The 22086-nt window shown below is 50.5% G+C and overlaps 9 protein-coding genes across 9 annotated transcripts; 6 read left to right on the forward strand and 3 right to left on the reverse strand.

Annotated features, from left to right (window-relative positions):
- Positions 1-1979: 1979 nt before the first annotated feature.
- On the forward strand, positions 1980-4923 carry P174DRAFT_456030 (putative cell polarity protein; the record flags this gene model as incomplete). The annotated part of the gene is made up of 4 exons (XM_024829390.1): positions 1980-2638; positions 2680-3274; positions 3338-4465; positions 4522-4923. The coding sequence occupies 4 exons, from the start codon at positions 1980-1982 to the stop codon at positions 4921-4923; spliced, it is 2784 nt and encodes a 927-aa protein (XP_024686888.1).
- Positions 4924-6412: 1489 nt separating this feature from the next.
- On the forward strand, positions 6413-7296 carry cyp4 (peptidyl-prolyl cis-trans isomerase; the record flags this gene model as incomplete). Its single annotated transcript, XM_024825391.1, has 4 exons — positions 6413-6464; positions 6655-6824; positions 6935-7041; positions 7110-7296. The coding sequence occupies 4 exons, from the start codon at positions 6413-6415 to the stop codon at positions 7294-7296; spliced, it is 516 nt and encodes a 171-aa protein (XP_024686889.1).
- Positions 7297-7955: 659 nt separating this feature from the next.
- P174DRAFT_381697 (high-affinity Cu transporter CTR3) lies at positions 7956-8942 on the reverse strand (the record flags this gene model as incomplete). Its single annotated transcript, XM_024823091.1, has 4 exons — positions 8730-8942; positions 8625-8655; positions 8069-8567; positions 7956-7992 (listed from the first exon to the last, which is right to left on the reverse strand). The coding sequence occupies exons 1-4, from the start codon at positions 8904-8906 to the stop codon at positions 7956-7958; spliced, it is 744 nt and encodes a 247-aa protein (XP_024686890.1). The 5' UTR covers positions 8907-8942.
- Positions 8943-9445: 503 nt separating this feature from the next.
- Positions 9446-10764, reverse strand: P174DRAFT_381698 (exosome non-catalytic core subunit SKI6). The gene is made up of 2 exons (XM_024823092.1): positions 10213-10764; positions 9446-10151 (listed from the first exon to the last, which is right to left on the reverse strand). Exons 1-2 carry the CDS (start codon positions 10509-10511, stop codon positions 9641-9643), a joined length of 810 nt encoding a protein of 269 aa, XP_024686891.1. The 5' UTR covers positions 10512-10764; the 3' UTR covers positions 9446-9640.
- Positions 10765-10867: 103 nt separating this feature from the next.
- On the forward strand, positions 10868-14157 carry P174DRAFT_446937 (putative DNA excision repair protein (Rad26L)). Its single transcript, XM_024828632.1, has 2 exons — positions 10868-11031; positions 11090-14157. Exons 1-2 carry the CDS (start codon positions 10923-10925, stop codon positions 14005-14007), a joined length of 3027 nt encoding a protein of 1008 aa, XP_024686892.1. The 5' UTR covers positions 10868-10922; the 3' UTR covers positions 14008-14157.
- A 32-nt stretch (positions 14158-14189) lies between these two features.
- On the reverse strand, positions 14190-15521 carry ssuA (RNA polymerase II subunit A C-terminal domain phosphatase). Its single transcript, XM_024826104.1, has one exon. It carries the CDS (start codon positions 15098-15100, stop codon positions 14237-14239), a length of 864 nt encoding a protein of 287 aa, XP_024686893.1. The 5' UTR covers positions 15101-15521; the 3' UTR covers positions 14190-14236.
- Positions 15522-16123: 602 nt separating this feature from the next.
- On the forward strand, positions 16124-16880 carry P174DRAFT_456037 (nicotinamidase; the record flags this gene model as incomplete). The annotated part of the gene is made up of 2 exons (XM_024829391.1): positions 16124-16174; positions 16224-16880. The coding sequence occupies 2 exons, from the start codon at positions 16124-16126 to the stop codon at positions 16878-16880; spliced, it is 708 nt and encodes a 235-aa protein (XP_024686894.1).
- Positions 16881-17499: 619 nt separating this feature from the next.
- On the forward strand, positions 17500-18700 carry P174DRAFT_446940 (GIG1 family protein). Its single transcript, XM_024828633.1, has 5 exons — positions 17500-17891; positions 17951-18057; positions 18111-18132; positions 18188-18372; positions 18424-18700. Exons 1-5 carry the CDS (start codon positions 17612-17614, stop codon positions 18559-18561), a joined length of 732 nt encoding a protein of 243 aa, XP_024686895.1. The 5' UTR covers positions 17500-17611; the 3' UTR covers positions 18562-18700.
- A 1194-nt stretch (positions 18701-19894) lies between these two features.
- P174DRAFT_361249 (OSBP family protein) lies at positions 19895-21772 on the forward strand (the record flags this gene model as incomplete). The annotated part of the gene is made up of 7 exons (XM_024821770.1): positions 19895-20015; positions 20111-20216; positions 20274-20384; positions 20455-20733; positions 20812-21061; positions 21111-21424; positions 21484-21772. 7 exons carry the CDS (start codon positions 19895-19897, stop codon positions 21770-21772), a joined length of 1470 nt encoding a protein of 489 aa, XP_024686896.1.
- Positions 21773-22086: the final 314 nt, after the last annotated feature.

Raw genomic sequence — 22086 nt, forward strand, 5'->3', positions numbered from 1 at the left:
GCCATTGGATACTTTTGGTCATGGCGTACATTCCCTATGATACCATGATATTTCCTGAAGGATTGCTATCCATGATTTCTGTTCATGGCGAAACATGAAGTATGGAAGTATGCTATATTCTGGATGGTGGAACTTGGACATGATAGAACTGTATAGAACTACTGAGGATTGATCATTGTACTAATTGGAATGAATGAACGATTAAGTGTGATTTTGCATAGGATGAAGTACGTCTAGAATATCAGCACACATAATCTGTCACTTTTGATGCGTATGGGCAAGTCCTGCGCATAGGTATCATTCCTCTCAGTGACGAGGTGATACCTAGTCACCGAAATTACGAATTCCATACCTATAACGATGGTAAGGTATCATTACCCTCCGAGCTACCAAGACCGCGTAACGCAGCGATCGCTCAGCGACCGGTCTGGACTCGAAGATTGTCAAAGGTCAAGGCCCGTATTTCACTTCCCAAAGTCCCCATAAGCCTACCTACGTACCCGCTTTTGCTTCATCTCGGGTAGAATAGTAAATATATTGGCCAAAAGAAATTAATGAAGAACCCACTGCTACTCAACCTTGAGCAATGTGCAGACCAAACTGAACCTAATTCCGTGGCATCGAACGGCTGAGATGGGATACCTGGGTACCTAGGTAGACAAGGGTGACCCCATGTCCGTATGTAAGGTAGGTAACTTTCGCCTATTGTTGAGAGTTTGGCGGTATCCTCGTTGTGGCTGAGAATCCGCTGCTTATATACCAGTTTACTCTGCTTCTGTGGGTATGTCAATAGCTGGCATGCCGCGTCAGAGCATCGTGGTGAGACTAAGAAAATGCTGTTCCATTAATCACGACATCGCTGCGTCTTCTGAATTGAACCCCCTATTCTTGTGTCAGGGAGCAAGTCGTGGTTTAGCACTTTGCGCTTCGCAGTGATTAGCACCGCCTCACATACGAACTAGACGGATAGGATAGCCTTTGGATCGGTTCCTGGGCGGTGGGGACTCAATCTGGCATACGGAGTAAATTCTGCGTAATATTTCAGCATGTACGGAGTACCTAAGGTAGGTAAGGTATGATTCTGGGATGCTGCAAGTTGAGTTTCTCAATTTTTCCGTGCAGGTTAAATCGACCGAGAATCATATAAGAAAGCCTGAGAATCCTGATTCTGTCTATGTAGGTCCGGAACAAAAATAGGCATGGTACCTGAAGTCCCACTGACTGTTGACCTGGAACAAAATGCTTGGTACCTATGGATGGAGCAGAAAGGTCCCCTTTTCCACGGACTGTAATCGTAATTCCATTCATGGGGTCTTGGGCTCTTTTCTGTAGGTACCTGAGGTATGGATTTCTTCATTCCCGTCTTCTTCTGTTCGTAATCGTACGGAGGACAGACTCTACTCCGTACAGAGAGAGTCTCCCCCCCAGTCTCCATCGGCCCTCCACTTCTTCCATCTTCAAACTACCTTTAGTCTTCGGGAGTCGGGCAAACGCTTGATTTTCTTCTGTGGCTGTTACTCCCACTTCCCTCCTGTGACGCTTCTCAACTTATCATCGATTTTCTTTTCTTGTCTCTTTTCTTCTTCTCCGTCTTCTTTCTCTTTTCGTCATCGTGGTGCTGGAAAGACGGTCCTTTTTTCCACTGTGGAAGAGTTTCTGCACCTCATTCCCTTTTGCTCATTGGCGCTTAGTTCGCTCCTTTTTTCATCACATTCCTTTCCTGCCATTTACATTCCGATCAGCCGCACGCATCCCCTACCGATCAACACGATCTCGCATTATCTGACGTCTATTCCCTGCCGAGTTAATCGAGTAACCCCTTGTCGATGGCCTTCCTTGTCGCAGTCATCAGTAGAACACCCGAATTCATGATCGCAATCTGCTCTTTGTCTCGTGTGTGAAGCTCCAACCGATTGGGGTGCCTTGAGCTAAGCAGCGGCGGCTACAAAGCGACGTGATCTTCTCCTACTCGGCCCCCTATGAATCCCAACCCAGGCACCATGTCCCCTGTCTCCGTAGATGGGAGTGATTGGTCAGGGATCAATCAATACCAGAAATCCGATCCACCATTCTCGCCTACTTTCTCGACTCGCAATAACCTCGCGACTCCTCCAACATCAGGCACACCCAGCGGGCTGGGTCCGAATAATGCGGGTGCGCCGAACGGGTCTACAAATGGCGCCAGCGACGCAGGCAACCCGTCGCCCCCGAGCTCAGTCGCGGCCCGGTCTAGCAGTGGAACTTTGGCCGAGGATCGCGGCAAGCGAACAAAACAGATGGAGGAAGTTCTTGGTCAACACTACTTTGCCCTGAGACGATTTCTTAATGCATCTTATCGGGATGAAAGAGCGAACAGTAAATCGAACAAAGCCCGAGACAAGCTGCTCAGGCTTTCGGCAACTCAGTTTCAAGAGCTCAGTACTGATGTTTACGATGAACTCCTCCGCCGGCAGCAGGCCATGCCTTCTCCCGGGCGGCCTGGTCCTCCGCGGCCCGATGTGCCGCCGTTCCTGCCTCCTCGGGAAGATTTCCATGAGAAACGCAATCAAGCACGCCAGAAACTCGCATCCCTTCAACACCCGCGGTTTAGAGACCTGGCTACGGACGTCTTCTGCGAACTGGAACGGCGCTTCCCTCAGTTCCCGGCACGGGAATCTCGCCGAGCTAGCCCCGCCCCAGCTTGCGTGGACGCCCGTCAAATGGTTACCCTCCAAATGGGTTCGGTCCTAACGGTTATCCTCCGCCTCCCGGCAGTCGGCGCTCTCAGTCTCGAGGTCCTCCAAACCGCATGGGAAGGGGATATCCCTCCGGCGGTCCTCCAGGCAGTCCAATGGGTGGGTACCCTCCCCGCCAAGGGTCCTTGGGTGGGCCGCCGTCGGTGAACGGTGATGTTGGACCGCAAGCCAAGTCATTCCAAAGCAACACGATTGTTCCAAATAAGAGTATCATGGTGGAGGACGATGACGATGTGCCCGGTACGGAAGACGATTACGACGCGAGGAGTGACGCTTTCGCTCTGGACGGTGTCTTGCAAAGCAGGAGAGGGACGACGACAACCCTAGGTGAGGGCGAACGGAAGCTTTTGGCGGACACGCAGTCGCAGGCGTCGGCATTGCAGGAGAAAGTCAACAAGTTGGAGGAATTGCTCAAACAAAAAGACGAAGAACTCTCCAGGTACCAAGAGGAACAGGACAAGGTGGACAAACTTGAGGAATTGATCAGGTCAAAAGATGAGGAGTTGTCGAAATTCCAAGAAGAGCATCAAAGATCTCAGGTACGCGACGCCCTAACTGACATGTTGGATTTCACACTGGTGTTTTAGTAACACGAAGAGCAGGTGACTGGCGCAGCAAAGCAAGAGTGGGATGCCCTCAAGATGGAACTCGAAAGCAAAATATCCCAGGCGGAAGAATTGAACACCTCTCTTCAGCTCGAACTCGAGAAGGTGCGAACCGAGCGTGATGACACGGAGAGAGATTTGAGAAATCAACTCAACGAGGCATCGCAGCAGAGTGCCGGGGACGCCGGGTTACAAGCTCGTTTTTCTGAGCTGCAGATCAAGTATCGGGACCTGCAGGCTGAGTTACACCATCAACAACAGGTGACAGAGGAAGTCAGACGAGAAGCCTCCACCTTTTTAATGGAGATGAAGGCTCTGTCGGAGCAAACCCAGTCCCGCTGGGAGCACGAAGAGCGATTGTCAGGCGAGGTTCAACGGCTGGAAGACGAATTACAGCAATGGAAGACCCGGTACGCCAAAGTCAAGACTCAGCTACGGCATCTTCGAGCATCATCCGGCATTTCAGAGACTCGTCCCGGCCTCAGCACAGTAACTCAAGATAACGGCTTCATGCAGGACGATGGATTGGTCAAGGATATACATGTTACCAAGTTCCAAATTTCCATTGACGAGTTGCTTCGCGTCGCACGATCCGATGAATACCAACTCGTGATGCACCAGATTAAGGGTGTTATTCTCGCAGTCCGTCATGTCCTCAATGACATTGAATCAACGCAGAACCCTGCCGACGGATTAGCAGCTGTGCGTACAAAAGCTACGCGGAAAGTGTCTGCGACGGCCAATAACATGATCACCGCGGCCAAGAACTTCGTCCGTTCGAATGGTCTTTCACCCGTTTCGCTCCTCGATGCTGCGGCATCGCACTTGTCGACTGCAGTTATTGAACTCGTTCGCCTCGTGAAAATCCGCCCCACTCCAGAAGATGAGCTCAACGAAAATGAAGAAGAACGAGACCAATTCTCGCAGATGAAGTCTCCCGACTATTTTAGCGTTGCTCCGAGCCAAAGCAGAATGAGTAATAATGACTCGATCTATAGTGCTATGAGCGATCCTTCTAATCGTACTCCAAATGGAACACATTCTCACTTGGATGCGGGGTTTCAGAATGGTTTCTTGACGGGCCCTCAGCTGAAATCTGAAGATCACGAGCTCCAGGAATTGAAAGTGAGTTGACTCTACTGTATCCTGTCTTCCCGGGTGAAAACTAATCCACTCTCTAGCTGTACATCGAGGACCAGACAGACGGGCTGGTCCAATCCATTCAGGCACTCGTTGCCAGCGTTCGTGCGGAAGAAGTTTTGACAACCATCAGCACCCATGTTTCGGCCATTTCTTCAATTGTCTCCAATGTCTCCTCATCCACAGAACATTTCATCAACGAATCCAACGCTGGTCGCGTCCTTCGGGAACGCTCTGGGCCCATACTTCAGACGCTAAACCTGCATCGGACTCGTCTCTTAGAAACCACAGCCGAGGGCGAGGATGCCGTAAATATTGCGGAACACCGAGAGGTTATCAAGAAACTTCCACCCATTGTTTTCGAAATCGCTAGAGAAACAAAGGAACTTGTCCATCGACTTGACCTTACCGATGATAATGATTCCGAAGACGACTTCCGGTAGCAATCGGCAACGAATTTACTCAGTGCCTCGACCGTTTGTCGATAAGCTTGCTCTCTCTCCATCTTCCTTGACTTTCAATTTTTTAATTTTTTTTTTCTCCTCTATAATTTTCTGTCTTTCATTCTTCTGAAAAGGCAGAACTGGTATCTTTACCAGAAGCTCTTGACTTGGGTGCACAGGAGCGCCTGCAGACTGCCAAATTTCTGATTGATTTTACAGCTATTATGCATGACAATGAGCGGCCATGTGAAACGAAGTGTTCTTTAGTGGAGCTTCATGACTTTTGTCCTTCATCATTCTTCTTAGGATCTAATCTTAATGTCGACTTGGTGTATTATTATGTGATTTGGTTTTTGCTATCATTCTTGTACACCGATTCCGCTCCAGTTTCGTTCCTCGCAACGATTAGCGTTTTGACCTTTATGATCTTCGAGGCTCAAGCGGTGGTGTCTTTTTCTTCTTGCTTGCAGTTTGCCCGGGCAATTCTGCTCCTTGATTTTGCCTATTGACTTTTCGTTATTACTACCAATTCGCGTTTTGATATCTCTATCGCATTGGAAGAACAGACTGTTTCTGGTCCATCGTACATTCAATTTACTTTTGGCCTTATATTGGTACCGTATAACAGCCTACTCCGCAGAGGCTAATCCAAGACAGAACCGCTGCTTCGCCAGCATACTTCTGACCATATCTTCCTTTAGTTTACGATCACGTGATAATATAACGTGACTTGCTACGTTGGAGATCGTATCCGCCTTACTCCGTAGAAACTCCTTTTTCTCCTCACTTGTTCCTGAGTTCCAACAAGTTTTCGAATCATTGTACCTCCAGTGTATCATTATATAATCATAATTTTCTGGCGCCATACTATTTCGGGATTCTACTCTAGTTTTTCTCCCCTGCTTCTATCTTCACGTCTGGTTCGACTGCTTCCATACGGCACATCACAGTTCGCAGCATTCATCTTCTTCGATATCAATTCAAGGTGAGTAGCACCTCTCAGTTTCTCTGCAGACTGGACATTCTCATGTCATGTGTTCCCAATTGCTTCTATGGGATGGGTTTGCTGCGCTCTTGATGCCCCTGCAAAGGACGACTCATCCCTAGCACTGGGCCTGATTGCTGTGAGCTTGCTATATGCAGCCAACTACTGGCCAGCCAACCACGTGGGAGCCTGAGGCTAGCAACATTCCCGACGGCTTACCTAAACCTACGCACAATGGCACTTTTCGGCTGACGCAATGGTTTTTTTCATTGTACTTTATAGTCCCGTGACTGACGGCCCCCCCCATTCGGCCGCCGTATTGACCCGCTTCTGCCCCTCCTTTTAGTTCCAGCACCAACTAGCAACAATGTTCTCCCGTAGCCTGAGGTCAACAATAACCCCACCTTGCTCGTCCTTCTCTTCTCGTCCCTCCTCTCCTCCGTTGTCAATTGCAATCAGTCCTCCTTCCTGTCTCTTCGCAGATTCCATCAAACCCCCTCCGCCATGTCTCAGGTCTTCTTCGACGTTGAGTACGCCCCTGTGGGGACCGCTGAACGTAAGTTCCTCCACGCCCTCCCTGTCTTTATTCTACATCTTTCCGGGCCCGGGGTACAATTGCATTACCCCTCCATCCCGCTTTTCAGCATCGGCGCGGAACTGTGCTCAAAGCGGGATGGATTGAATCCGGCTTCAATCAATGCTTTCGAATCTTTTTACTGACGGTATCTTACTTCGTGCCTTGACAGCCAAGGTTGGCCGTATTGTCTTCAACCTCTTCGATAAGGAAGTCCCCAAGACGGCCAAGAACTTCCGTGAGCTCTGCAAGAAACCTGCTGGCGAAGGCTACAAGGAGTCTACCTTCCACCGCATCATCCCCAAGTTCATGCTCCAGGGTGGTGACTTCACTCGTCACAATGTGAGTTGTCGTCATACACGACCCCGCCCTCGCCGGACCCGTTACCTCATATTGCTTTCTGGGCCCTGAATAGGACTTGAGAACTAATATGTACAACTTTTTGCGCGCAGGGCACAGGTGGTCGCTCTATCTACGGCGAGAAGTTCGCCGATGAGAACTTCATCCGCAAGCACGACAAGGAGGGTATCCTCTCCATGGCCAACGCTGGTCCTAACACGTAAGTTGTATCCTGCGATTCATCTATGTTTTTAAGAGGTACCTGAACTTGTACTGATCGCCTTGTAGCAACGGCTCTCAGTTCTTCATCACCACGGCTGTGACTTCCTGGCTCGATGGCAAGCACGTTGTCTTTGGGGAAGTTGCAGATGAGAAGTCCTACAGCGTCGTCAAGGAGATCGAGGCTCTCGGAAGCAGCAGCGGTTCTGTCCGTTCCAACACTCGGCCCAAGATCGTCGACTGTGGTGAGCTGTAAGCAATGAAAAGGGGAAGATAATGGGTTCGATCAAACGGGAGCCTCTCGGTTCTGACGACTCTAAAGATGAAGCCTGTGGCTTTCTGTTCTCCGATCAGGCCTTGGGGGTCCCGACGTCTCCTTTCTTGCGTGGTGTAATCTAGAACTGTTCCCGAATTATTAGCCAAGCATGTCTCTGTCCACTTTCAATCTGTGCCGGCAATTGCTTCTAGTCGGTTCCATTTCTGATCGCCTGTATGTCTTTACCGTCCGCCCTCGTAGCTAAGCCCCTGCTGCACCATGCGATCGACACGTCATGTCTGGTTCGACAGTTTTTAGGAAGACGGGCTTGAGAACATCAGGCTGAAGGTGAGCATCAGATATTGATTGATTGAATACAAGTATAGGTTATTTGGCCCAGATTGCGAAGATCAGTTCCATCAGCCATATCTTGATTTTACGTCAATGAAACGACTACAGCATTGATCATGAAGCTAGATGGTGAACTTCTGTTTTATTATTGATTGTTGTCATTGATCTCATATTACAAACATCTTGAGGTATCTTCTTCTATCGCGGATCTGAGAGTGGGGAAGCGGAACGCTTGAACCGAGAGGTCATTTGAAGTCGGACTAATAAGAGCGACTCATATGAATTACAGACCGGACCGAGGAGCACATCTATCCGCAGCATTTGGTGACCGTCGTAGCATCATTCCTAAAGCAAAAGACACAAGTCAGATCGAGCCCTTTGCATATCATCCGAGGAAGAAGAGGGGAGGGGAACGACATACTCCTTCTGCAGATTCAAAGGCTCCCAGGAGAAGATGAAGGAACCCAGAAACGCCCCGATGAAGATACAGATAATGATGTACCCGTTGAAGTACATGGCCAGCAACATGACAAAGTACGCCACCGCGAACTGCAGCATATGCAGCATCGCGCGCACCAGCTGCTCGATCAGCGTGGGGCGGACGGGCGTCTTGTCCTCGAGTGCGCTGCAGATGGTCTGCGGTGCGCCTTTGGATGCTGCGCCTTGGACGCTGCGGGTGGTTTCCTGAGAGTTTTCGGCGCTGGCGTCGGCGTCGGCGTCGGTGGCACAGGTTCGGCCTTGGGATGAGGCGGTTGCAGAGAGGTACTGCTTTCTCAGGTGGGCGCGGCGGACGATGAAGGCGTCGTACTCGCGGCCGACGCGGCGGAGGAACTCGAGGCAGATGACGAGGCAGATGACGCCGATGCAGGAGCCGGCGAACATGCCGCGGGAGGTGTTGTGCCATTGACTGGAGAGGAAGCCTGTGATGTTGGCGTTAGATTTGGGGGGCGGGGAGAAGTGAAGAGGCTGAAGCTTACAGGAATCGATGGTGTACCAGTTCCATAACATCTAGACGGTTGGGGACGTCAGCGGATGATTATTGTTCGATATTGTCGTCGGTGATGTGCTTCGAGTCTGCATACCGAGATCTTGCACGAATGCATGCCGCCCATATCCATTCCACCCATATCCATGCCGCCCATGCTATGAGCACTGCCGGTGCTCATGGCGGCGCTGGCAGTCGAGCTTGCGGACATGGCCATGGTCATGGTCGAAGTCATGGACGCCATGGAGTCCATATCGTGGTTCATATGATCCATTGTTCTGGTGGGATAGACGACTGTAGATGCGAAGGGTTATGATTTTCCGATGAGGTGCACTCGAGGTAGCGAGTCAGTCAATCCCTGACCTGGAAGACAGGGACAGGGAGGAGAGGTGGAATAGAGACTGGGAGAGGATAGAAGAGCAGACCAGAGCAATAGAGGGAAGGGTTGAAAAAGAGGAAAGACAGCGGTTATCTACATAGAGATAGCAAGCAGTGGCACCCTGGGAGAAAGTGAAGTCGTACAGCTAGACAGGCCCATCAGGGAACAAATGAGCTGCTCCCTGGTCCCTTTCTCTGCTCTTCTGTGGCTCGATCGCATGATCCGGCTAGTCATTGAGTGGATATCAATTCGAGTATTCTGCTCTCTGTTTCATAATTTGTGCTCGAAAGAGCTCAGTTTGCTGTTTGCTAAGAAGTCCGCTGCTGCAGCCCAAACCAATTAGGGTTTGGGTGCGAGTGGAATTGAGCACATTTCGGCCGCTTGGCTTCTATGGCCCCCAGAACACTATTAGAATCTGAGGTAAGGAACTGGGTCTCTGCTTATGGAAAAACGAGTTTAGCCTTACAGGATTTTATCGATGTGTAAAAGAAATGGAATGGTTAAAAAAATAAATATGAATCACCCAAAGGTACAATCACCCCATCTATCATCATAACCGCGACGCCCAACTCCCATAGAGTATACATGCAGGGTATAAAAGTATCGAGACACATGATGTCAAGTAGATATCATACTCCCCGGTTTGTCCCTTTGATGACTCCTTCCAAGATCTCCCGAATCTGCTTGCATCCGTCAATTCCGACGGCAAGCATTGTCTCGAGATACGTGCAATGGACTTTCGAGTCCATCACCATCATAGAGACCTTCATATCCTCTTCGTCCTCGTCCATCGCGTCCTCTCCAACAGGAATAGCTGTTGTTGTCCCAACTGTCAGGAAAGGAAGCTCTTGTTCTTCTGGCAGTGACAGATCTAGAAGAGGATCCAGAAAGTCATTCCGGGGATCACGTGGCGTAGAGGCGCTGCCGCTCATGCCAGAGGTACAGGCAGAGAGCAGACCCGGCATCGGAATACCGGCGTCGACAAGGGCCAGGGTGCACGCATTGACCGCTGCGGCGAGGAGAGACCCGTCAGCCGACAGGACTGAGACGTGAATGCTAATCGTACTGTGTGGATAGAGGTGGGTGTGAAGGTGGGATTGAAAGGCCGAGCGCAGTATCGTAGCAATTCGTGAAGATTGCCTATGTTGGGACATGTTAGAACGAAGCGAAAGAGATGAAGCGTAGCAATAAGGTCTCATACCTGTCGCTGCCTCCAGCCCTCCTCCTGCGATCAACGCCTGCAAACCCCGCGACGTTGACGTCGACCTCGACCACAGCTCCGGCTGATCCTGCAGCACCTCCTGTCGCGTCGCCCCTCTTTCCCTCCGCTGGACCATGAACAGAGCACATTATCGATGTATTTCCCATGGACAAAAAGGATGACCCAGAACTGGCGGGGTTGGTAGAAATCTGGGCTTGAAGAAGGCGGAGCTCGTTCCAGCGGCGTCCATCAAGGCGCAGCTTCGTAAGAGGATACGTTGTAGAGGTATCGAGAGGCATTTTGAGTTCTTAAGTTATCGTTATTGTCCACCAATTTCTGTTCCTCATCAACCGGTTTCGCAACGGTTCACGTTTTATGCTGGTCACGAGGAATTTTTCCGAAGACCTCAGGGACGCCAGACAGGTGTTAAGCAATGTAAAGTAACAATGAAGAAAAAGCGCTTGTAAAGCTAGTGAAAGTTGACCCAGGATTATGCCAATACTAAATGACGTACGAGGAATTGCACGGGCGAACGAAGGTGACAGAGGGGGGAGGTCGAAGTGAGAGCGGACAAATTCAGTTTGCGGCCAACAGCTCTTTTCCTTGTCGGGAAACCCGCCTGATAAGTATCCGTACTCCGCTCTCCGCATCCTCACCAACGCTTCCTCTGCGTGTCTGGAGATAAATTTCCTGCCCCTCCTTGATCCAGCATGGGCGGAGATTGGGAGTTACAAGACACCGACGTATCGACTGTTGATAATTCGGACGATGACGATCTCGATGGCACTCATTCCTCGAAGCCGTCAATACCTCCTCGCTGTATGTTTCTCCGCATGTGTGCTTTAGCTACTAGCTAATCTGAGGAATTTGGGTTTAGATAGAGACCGTGCACTCAAATCAGACCCAGAACCACCTCAGTTCGCCTCCGATCATGAGCATCCCAAGGTCAAGCAGTTGTCGTCCCCTTCCAACCGCGATACCTCCGTCGTTGACCTAGCCGATACCGACAGTGGCGACGATTCCTTCAATGATGGCGAAGCAGCGTATAAGCAGTTCAAAGAGAGGAAAGCTATCAAGCGGAAGCGCAGCAGTGCCAATCTTCGCAAGTCTAAGAAAACCAACGTGGCGAACCGTGACTCGTTCGTCGGCAAAAGGCCGAAGAAAGAGGAGGAGAAATCCACTCGCACGCGACCCGTTCTGAGGACATATGGGGAAGAGCTTCCCTCAGACGATGAGCTCATGGAATATACGCTTCCGGACTATCTGCAGAAGCGTCGCACACAGTTCGACCGTCGGATGGACCACCTGAAGGAGTGCGGGTTGAAGCTGCCACCAGATTTCGATGACGTGGAATTCTCGGACGATGAGCGGTTAGAGTTCCTCAAGGAGAAACCTGCATTCGCGAATATAGAACCTTGCGGGAAGTACGAGGACATAACCCTTCCATACTCGCTCGGTTTAATTCCGGCGCCAATTGCCCAATGGTTGCGGCCCTATCAGGTTGAAGGTGCCGCCTTTCTCCATGAACTTTTTGTTTATCAGAAAGGGGGTATTCTAGGTGACGACATGGGTCTGGGAAAGACGGTGCAAGTGATTACTTTTCTCACTGCTGCATATGGGAAAACTGGTGACGAACGAGATGCCAAAAGAATGAGGAAGATGAGGCGAAGTGGCCGGGATGGATGGTATCCACGCACCTTGATTGTCTGTCCAGGAACCTTGCTTCAGAACTGGATTTCGGAATTCAACCGTTGGGGCTGGTGGCATGTTGATACATATCATGGGGACAACAAGGAGCTCGCGCTGCAGGCCGCGAGGTCAGGTCGCTTGGAAGTCCTCATTACAACCTATGGCACATATCTGCACAACAAGGATGCCGTGAACATGGTTGAATGGGACTGCGTGGTGGCAGATGAGTGCCACATCATTAAGGAACGCAGCTCGGAGACAACAAAAGCAATGAACGTGGTCAACGCACTTTGCAGAATCGGATTGACGGGCACCGCAATTCAGAACAAATACGAAGAATTGTGGACGCTGCTCAACTGGACGAATCCGGGAAAACTTGGCCCGGTTACGACCTGGAAACGTACCATCTCAGAGCCGTTGAAAATTGGGCAGTCACACGATGCCACTCTGTATCAACTCAGCAAAGCGCGCAAGACAGCGAAGAAGCTCGTCGAAAATCTCCTACCTCAGTTTTTCCTACGGCGCATGAAGACACTGATAGCCGATCAGCTTCCGAAGAAGAGCGACCGGGTCGTTTTCTGTCCGCTCACCGAGACGCAGGCAAGTGCTTACGAAAACATCCTCGACAGCGACATTGTTCAGTACATCAAGACATCCTCCGACAAGTGTGACTGTGGCTCAGGAAAGAAAGCAGGCTGGTGCTGCCGGCAGTTTCTGCCCTCCGGGGGCAGATGGCAGAACTATGTATTCCCCGCAATAGCCATACTCCAGAAGCTCAGCAACCACCTTGCAACACTCATACCGCAAGGGGCAGACTCCTTGGAGAAGCAAGAGAAGGATAAAGAGATGCTGGAGATTGCCGTGCCCGACCAGTGGGAGCAGCTCTATCGGACTCGAGACTCCATTGTCAACTACGCCAACCCCGAATTCTGCGGGAAATGGAAGGTCCTCCGCAAGCTTCTGAAATGGTGGCATGCGAACGGTGACAAGGTGCTTGTGTTCTCGCACAGCGTCCGTCTTCTCAAGATGCTGCAGATGCTCTTTCATTACACCAGCTATAGTGTGAGCTACCTGGACGGCTCCATGACTTATGAGGAGCGGACTAAAGTTGTCGACGAGTTCAATTCCGACCCAAAGCAGTTTGTCTTTCTAATCTCGACCCGGTCTGGAGGTGTTGGCCTGAACATCACCTCGGCGAATAAAGTCGTGGTCGTCGACCCGAACTGGAACCCCTCGCACGACTTACAGGCACAGGACCGAGCGTACCGAATCGGACAGACCCGCAACGTCGAGGTCTTCCGCCTGATCTCCGCCGGCACCATTGAGGAAATCGTCTACGCGCGTCAGATATACAAGCAACAACAGGCCAACATCGGCTATAACGCCAGCTCCGAACGGAGATACTTCAAAGGAGTGCAGGAGAAGAAAGATCAGAAGGGCGAGATTTTTGGGCTCGACAATCTGTTTGAGTTCAAAACCAACAACATCGTCCTCAGGGACATTGTCAACAAGACCAATGTCGCCGAGAGCAAGGCCGGCGTCCAAGTCATGGACATCGCCGTCGACGAATCCGACACAGCGACCAGCACGCTCGACAGCACCTCCGAAACCAAGAATCAAGACGATCAAGTCATGAGCCAATTAGCCGCCATGATCCGCGGCGACACCGACGACGCCCCACCCCAGGCCCAGACCGCCGTGACGGCTCAGAAACACGATCCCATCCAGGCCATCCTCGCCGGCGCGGGCGTCGAATACACCCATTTGAACAACGAGGTCATTGGGTCGTCCAAGGTGGAAGAGCGACTCAGTCGGCGTGCCGAGCTAGCCGATGAAAAACTAGGCGACGTACAGGTCTTCGGGTCTTCGCAAGACAGGACCGGGCGGGATGCTATTCTCGACAAGGGCGGCCGGCCTATTCGGTACAAATTCCATCCACCACGGGAGGTGATGAAACGGCAGTTTTGTAGTATGGCGAAGCGGTTCGGGTTCGCTAGTGCCACGGAGTTTGCGCTTGTGGTGGAGGGTATGACGCAGGCTCAGAGACGGGCGTGTTTGGAGCGGTGGTATACCGAGCGACGGGACATTCTGTTAGGCCAGAGGTGATATTCTGGATTGGGAAAACGGGCGTTCGATCTGGTCGGGCTTTTTTGTTCGAGAGATACCCTTTTGCTTAGCGGGAGTTGGAGTTTACAAGGCAGCGTTTATTTGGCTGCGCGGTGATGTTTGTATATTAATGACTACGAGAAGAAATTGGCATTACAATACGCAAAGAAAGTCATATCATTCCATGAATCATGCTTATGCATTGTGGAGTACTAAAGAGTTCCCGTTACTATAGCCAGGCCAGGGTCCACAAAGCCGGCAAATTAGGCCACTTCTCCTGCCACGAAGCCAGAATCTCAGGTACGCGTTCGTCGAAGCTCCTACGGGCGTCGCCGTTACCGTTTTCCCAGCCCTCGGCACCATGAATCTTACGTTCCTGGGTCGCCGCATCGTTCAGGCGCGTGGCTAATTCGAGGATGGCCTTCCCTCCTACCAAGGCCTCCTCATGGTTATCTCTGATATCGACATTGAACACGTGGACTGGTCGGTTGAGGGCCGCGCCCTTGTTCATGAGATCGTCTACGACGGCATCCCAGCACCGCTCCTCGCAGGTGATGATGACGTCGACCGTGCCTCCTTCCGTGCCCAGGGCACCCTTGTCGCCTTTCGACACGTGGTCCACCCGCGGCATTCCGGGAACCCAGTCCTGGAAGCGCTCCGGGCCCCATTTCAGATTCCGGTTGCGGTCAAGCATGTTCAGAAGGCCATTATTACGGTAGAGTCTTTCGTCCTTGGAGAGGAGCTCGTCATACATTTGCGAGTACGAGGTGGTGTTGAAGTTGTAAACATTAGGTTGAGTGATGGATGGTCCTGGAAGACGGACCAGGGACCCCGTTCCGAATGAAATAACGGGGAAGGGAGAGGGCGCCGTCGAGAGCCGGAGATGGGCTTCCATTGAACGGTTCTGGTTCGATGCACATACTGTGCAGAACTTTAGCTTGAATGACTCTGACGACTGTGCGGGTGCAGATGCTTCTGCGGCCTGCGCCTCGCCTGTCCCCGTTGTGGACGTCTCCGGGGGTGGAGGAGGGGGCGGAGGTGGTGGATTGGGAGTGGCAGTGCCCGCACTGGATAGTCGAGGGTCATGAGCCATGTTGAGCGGCGATGCAATCAAATATCACCGAGTGTGATACGTTATTCTTAAAGAAATGGAAGTGACTGTTTAGGAGTCGTCTTTACGAGACCAAATTCAAGGAGGCTGGAAGGTGTGTTCACTTGTTCCTTGTAAGAGCTGCATTCAATTAGCAAGATTGAATGGTGATACTTGCAAAAGTAATAAGCAAGGAAACAAAGTGCAAAGTATCAGAAGTCTATTATGCGTATAAAAAGGTTGTCCGCATTGTGTAGCTAGGACAGCTCCAATAAAAAGAGATCATCATGTGATGGCACAGCATGGGTTGATAGATTGATACTTTGTAGTACATACCTTGAGAATGCCTCTCATTATCTGCGTCTTGAAATGAGCCTGATGTACTGTTGTCAAACTGTATGATCTAGACAGATGGATGAAGGGCCGCAGCCCTGATGGCAGAAGTGAAGAATCTTGCGTGTGTTTTTGCTTCTCGCGAAGCTTTTGGGTGCTGTGCTGAGTCAGCAGGAGCTTGGATCCTGCGCTAACCCCCCTTCTAGAACTGACCATGATTGGCGTTGAGACTACGGAGTACTGAGTAGTGATACAGAGCAACTGAAGAAGTGCCTGATAAGTCTTGAGTAGACGCCTGTCAAAATAGCGGTGACACCATCATGAATTCTGGGCTTGACGCAGCCATTGCAAGCCTTACATTCATCTATCTCAGTTCCCCCGGACAAACAGAGCAGAATCACGTGATTACCTCTTGCGGGTTGTGTCTTGGCATTATGGTCTAACCAGTGCCCTCCTCCAACAATGTGTCTTCCCAGGCTGCTGGATGCTTGCATTATCTTCAGACTGTGGATTATGGTCAGCTGATTGGAGAGTATGACGCACCAGGCTGGCGACAACTGAGACAACACCCAGAATAAAAGGGGAACGCGCATGCTTCGTGCCCGTATAGGGTCGACCATTGCTTCTGGAAGGGCAATACAAACTAATTTCACTAGACTTTTAACCCAAGAAAGCCGTCACACCCAACTCATGATGAAGGCAGCGTTAATTGTGGTAGATATGCAGGAAGACTTTTGCCCACCGGTCAGCACAGCTTGCTCTCATGTCTGTGGAAAGAAGCTCATAGCAACAGGATGGATCACTCGCGGTACAAGGGGCTCGCTCCATTGCACCACTCATCAATGCCTTGCTCGCCAACCCAGGCTTCGTGATACGCGTAGCCTCGCAAGATTATCACCCCCAGAATCATATATCCTTTGCGATCAATCATCCCGAGCCTAACAATCGCCCCTTTGAGTCCGTCTTCCAGATGACCAATCCGGCGCCTGGAAAGGAAAAGGACACCAAGGAGCAAAGGCTATGGCCCGTTCATTGTGTTGGAGGGACCAAGGGGTCCTTTATCATCCCTGAGATTGACAGCAGTAAGATTGACCTGCACGTGAAAAAGGGCATGGATCCGCGGGTTGAGATGTACTCTGCCTTCTCTGATGCGTTTGGCAACCTTGACCCAGACGTTCATGCTCAGTCCGTGGATGTTGATCTCAAAGCAGTGTTGGCGGAGAGGGGCATCACGCATGTGTTTTCAGCCGGGATCGCTGGGGACTATTGTGTCAAAAACACGGCTATGGATGCCGCGAGGGCAGGGTTCAAAAGTTATCTTGTCGAGGATGCGACCAGAAGCGTTGATCCTGTTGTAGGATGGGACGAGGCCAAGCGAGAGTGTGAAGCAGCCGGAGTAACAATCATTCGATCGGACGGGCCTGAGATTGCGGCTCTTACTGCGACTTAGTTGCCGTATCGAGAGGAACTGCACTGAAGCGTATGTTGAGGTTCTACCCCATGCTCATGGCACGAAGTAAGCTGTTGAATGGCAGTTCGTGAGACCATGGCGTTGGACCATACGATATTGACCCTAAGATAGATAGTTTGTACTGATCGGTATCCATGTCTTTATTGGAAGAGTCAGGATACTGGAGGTAGAAACCTGATATCAAAAGGTTGTTTCAGCATTGCTTAGGTTGAATTAATGATTTGACAATGACACTGCTCCGCAGTGGAGAACCATGCTTTTGGCATTTCTCCCCAGGCTCATTTGCATTCATAGTTGTTCTTGGCTTGGACTGCCCTCTAAGATTGCGAGATAGTGAAAGAATGAAAGGCAGCTCGAATATTTTACCCTATTGTATCTCTATATAAAGGAGAAACTAAAAGCTACGCAAACAATAGGAGAACATTCTGGGCGCTCTTGCGGGTCCTTTGACGGGTCGATCCCCTTGCCAGTTAACGGTCCCTTGCGCTGATCAGGGTCAATTCAACTCAAGGAGTTCATAATCTCATCCCACGTCTGGGGGGCACTTCTCTTTCCTCAACACAGCATGTCATTTCTGATTGCTCTTCCAATCTCGTCAGCCTGTAGCTTAAGTGTTGCCTAAGCGCAGATCTTATTTCGCTCGCTTCGGGACCTTCACGGAAGTATACCATAACTACGCTAGGGGAATCGCTATACACACCAGCGACGCAATGTCTACAAACACAAGCCTCTCAACACCAGCAGGGACGTTCACAACCATTGATAAGAACCTTGAAAAACCTACCATCAGCGCCTCAACTGCGCACCTAGCTCAGAACAGGAACTTGAGGGAGAAATTACTGTACTGGCTCGTCAATGTGCCCCCGTCACAGTGGCCGGCGGAATGTCCTGCGTTTCTGCGCGACTTACCGGCCAAGTCCATTTCAATTCTGTCGACTCCAGATACGGAGTACAAGAGGCAGGATTGGGAGATGGTGAAGGAGATTGTTAGTAAGTGGGCCCGGGTCGGGGTATTGTGCGGCAACTCGTTGCTGACGTGTTATAACCAGGAAGTAACCGGATAGACCTGTTCCAGCGCGTTCCGAGCGAACTGAGAAGGTATCTGGAATTTAAAGCGCACATTGTGGCCAAGTATGGATCGATCATGCGATTCATGGTCAGGGAGAGGCTCCGCTGGGGGACGGAGACGCTGATGACCTGAGGCCCAAGGGACGGCCGTTTGAATTCGATGGTTCGTTCGCTCCTATTACTGAGTAGACTGATCGTTCTGATGTGCCTTCATGCAGAGGACATTCGGATCTTGTACAATGACTGGCCGTATGGGGTCGAGGAGGGCATTGTGCATCTGGTCGTGTGGACCAAGTTCGAGCTGGAAGATGATCCTGCCACGGATGATTTGACGCCTCGAGCGAGGAAGGAGATCGATGATTATGTGATGAGGACGTTTCGGTCGCGGATGCCGGCGGAACAGGTTTGCTGTTCTCACTGACGATGAGAGATTCAGTCTACTAAACAAACACAGGTCATCTGGTTCAAGAACTGGAAGTCGCTCAAGTCGGTCCACGCAGTTGAACACTTTCATGTCATGCTCTATCAACCGGACATGGAATTCGTCAAGGAGGTTACTCAGGGGGATGTGCCAATGAAGGCAAGGTTCTGAGCTGAGGTCTCACATGGTTGCCTATATAATCATCCATAGTACTTTACTGCCTTGACTTGGATTTGCTTCATATAGTTAGGGCCGGGTGGTGTAAGAAGGGTCCTGAGACTAATTTACCCAGACACTTGGGAGACAGCCCGACATAGACTACAGATATTAGGTAGATGGATAGATAGACAGATATATACACAGTTCACGTTAATCTTGACCAATTGATCAAAAGAGTATCTATACGAGTACGGCGTACACGATCCCTAAGTAAACCCCACCTGCCAAGCGTCTGCCCCTCGCCATCTGTCGGTGAGAAGTAGAAAGACGATTACGTGTGTGAGTGTGACAGGTGCTGAAAGACAATGTATAAGATCCCGAACATTAGGAGAGAAACAGTAGGTGAAAATAGGAGAATTTAATTGAGACCATCTTACCACAGTGATTGTACGTGGTAGGTAAATGTCTTGGACTCTTTGTAGGAACTGTGGGGATTGAAACGGTGATGCCTCTTCAGCCTTCTCTGAGATTCTGTATTGGTAACGTCACTCCCTGCTGGCTGCTCCACCAGAGTATAAACTAGACTATGAACAAAAGAAGAGTACTATTCTCGATTGGATTAAAATAGAGTGGTTAAAGGGAAAAATAAATAGTATGCCACAATAGTCAAGCGAGAGGGAAAAGAAAGGGGAAAAAAGGAAAAAGAAGTCATCGATACAAAATCCTCTTCTGTTTCTTCTCTCATTCTTCCAACTTCATCCTGATGTAGATACTGCGCAAGCCTCCTCTCACAAAGGAACCACAAGACCTGTCAACTGGTTTCATAAATATCTATCGATCTACCTAACAGAAGGAAAGAAAAGAGACATCAGAAAAAGACTCCCAAAGCGACTTTTCCTTCAAGAAGACCTCTTTTTCCCGTTCTCTTTCTCTTTCTCCTCTCCCCTCCCCTCTCTCTTCTCTCCTCTCCCTACGGGATAACTATACCATTTATTTGACTCTACTTATTACTACTGCTTGTTATATCACAGTAACGAAATGCCTGTGACTGTTCCGCATATTCGCCGGCGCTCGTCTGTGGCCACATCCAGTGAGTAGATCCGGAGTACATACTCCTGTCAACTGTCATATATCTACTCCATAATAGAATGACTGTTGTTGCTGTCTTCTCTCCAACACGTCATACCCGTCTTTGCTCGTCCCTCCCCTCTAATCATTCTCTCCGCCTAATTTTTTTCCGTCCATACTTTGGTTACCTTATCATTACCACGAATTTTGTTCCAGTTATTCTTCTTCTTTATATACTCTTAGCTGTCTACATCGCCATCTGTCATTTCACTCTATCATGTCCGCTGACTGGGGCTCCTTTTTCCATCATTCTTCAGGTACTCGTTCCTCCATGGATGAATCAAAGCCGGAAGGCGGAAGCGGGGAAGATGAGGTCGTTGAGCCTGAACAGGGCAATGGTATGTAATTATTACAAGGTTCAGTTGCAACAAGGAGCTCGTCCCCCGGAGGCTCTATTCTCGGCTGTAATATAGGCGCTTACTCCTTTGCTCAGTGCTGTCTCATATCATTTCCCAGCTCCGACCGGGCGCAGACCTGAGCCGAGTCGTACTGCCTACCTTCATCCTGGAGCCTCGCTCCATGCTGGAACGGATCACCAAGTATGTGTGCTCGGACCTCGCTGTGATGCCCTGGCTAATCATGATCCCTATGGAAAGCTTCATGGCTCATCCGGAGACCCTTCTTCCCATGCCCACGATCGATGACCCCCTCGAGCGCTTCGTTTCCGTCGTCAAGTTCTACCTGAGCGGATGGCACATTAAACCTCCGTACGTGCACTCGACTTGCTCCCATTCCGTTTCCAAAGATGAGACATCCTTTCTAACGTGGATACTGCAGAGGCGTGAAGAAGCCGCTGAATCCGATTCTCGGAGAGACCTTCACTTGTTACTGGGATTACCCCGATGACACGCGAGGGTATTACATCGCCGAACAGACCTCTCACCACCCTCCTAAGTCCAGCTATTTCTTCATGGCGCCAGAACACCACATCCGAATTGACGGGACGTTGAAGCCTCGCAGCAAGTTCCTAGGAAACTCGGCGGCAAGTATGATGGAGGGTGTCGCCATTTTACGTTTCCTGAACCGCGGCCAAAACCCAGAGAAGGGTGAACGATAGTATGTGGCCGCATATCCCACTTCCATGAACTGCAGCGATGGACGTTGTTCATCTGATACTAATTTCACTGTGTTCAGCATCCTGACACAACCGAATATGTACGCCCGGGGCATCCTTTTTGGAAAGATGAAGTATGAGCTCGGTGATCATAGCTACGTCCGTTGTCCCGAAAACAATCTAGTCGCCGATATCGAGTTCAAGACGAAGGGGTACTTTTCCGGCACCTACAATGCAATCGGAGGGACGATCAAGAACGAGAAAACGGGCGAGATATACTATGAGCTGTCTGGACTCTGGAACGGAGAGATGTTCATCAAGGATGTTCATGTGTGCTGCCCGAGTGTGTCCTAGAATAACCACATACTGACTTTTATAGACTCACAAGAAGGATGTCCTGTTCGACGCAACGCACGCAAAACATACGCCACCCCGTACCCGGCCGATCGAACAGCAGGGCGAGCGGGAATCGCAACGGTTGTGGCACAGCACAGTCAAGGCGCTCCTTGCCCGCAACCACGAGACAGCAACGGACGAAAAGACAAAGATTGAAGACCGTCAACGTGAAGAGGCCGCTAAGCGGGCCGATGAAGGAGTGGAATGGCGTCCGAGGCTCTTCCGCCCTGTTCACGGAGGCCCCGGAGGTCCCGATGAGGGTGAGGAGGACTTGGACTGGATCATCAGCGCGCATATGTAAGTGTGAACGGGCGCCTTCTTTTATCTTTCGATAGGAAGTTGACCACGACCTACAGTGACTCGCAAAACCCCGAACTCGCTGCCAAACAAATCCTAGCCATCGCGCCCATCCTGGATGGCCAGAAAGACAACAGCCAATTCCAGATTCCACCCCACGCACCAAAGAAAGAGGAGCAAACCGCTCCCTCCGCATCTGACCCTGTTGATGTAAAGAACACTGGTAGTGGCACTGGCTCCGAAGCCTCAGAAGCTCCCCAACCTTCGAGTGAGGGCAAAAACTCCGTAGAACGGAAGGATTCTCGGACCTCCGAAGTCGATGAATATGTCGATGCGGAGGAACAATAAGCGTGACGCTACTCTCAACTATCCGATCTTGCTGCATATCAACGCTTCTCTTCCGTCATCCTATTTCGGATGACGTCCCGCCCGACGTCCGGACCTCTAGCCCGTTCGAGAAACGTTGGCTTGAGAGCGATCTCCGGACAGCAAGCAGGTGAAGCCGTGACATGGTAGTCAACCTGCCAAGAAGAAGCGGCTAAACGAAAGTGACATGACCCTCGCCTCATTTTACTGACGCAGCCGACGGGATCGTCCTGACTTCAACACATCATTTCGTTTTCAATTATCTTTTTTGTGCTATTCTTTTTTTCTTTCTTTTT

Source organism: Aspergillus novofumigatus (genome assembly GCF_002847465.1).
Source record: "Aspergillus novofumigatus IBT 16806 chromosome Unknown P174scaffold_1, whole genome shotgun sequence".
Taxonomy (NCBI): domain Eukaryota; kingdom Fungi; phylum Ascomycota; class Eurotiomycetes; order Eurotiales; family Aspergillaceae; genus Aspergillus; species Aspergillus novofumigatus.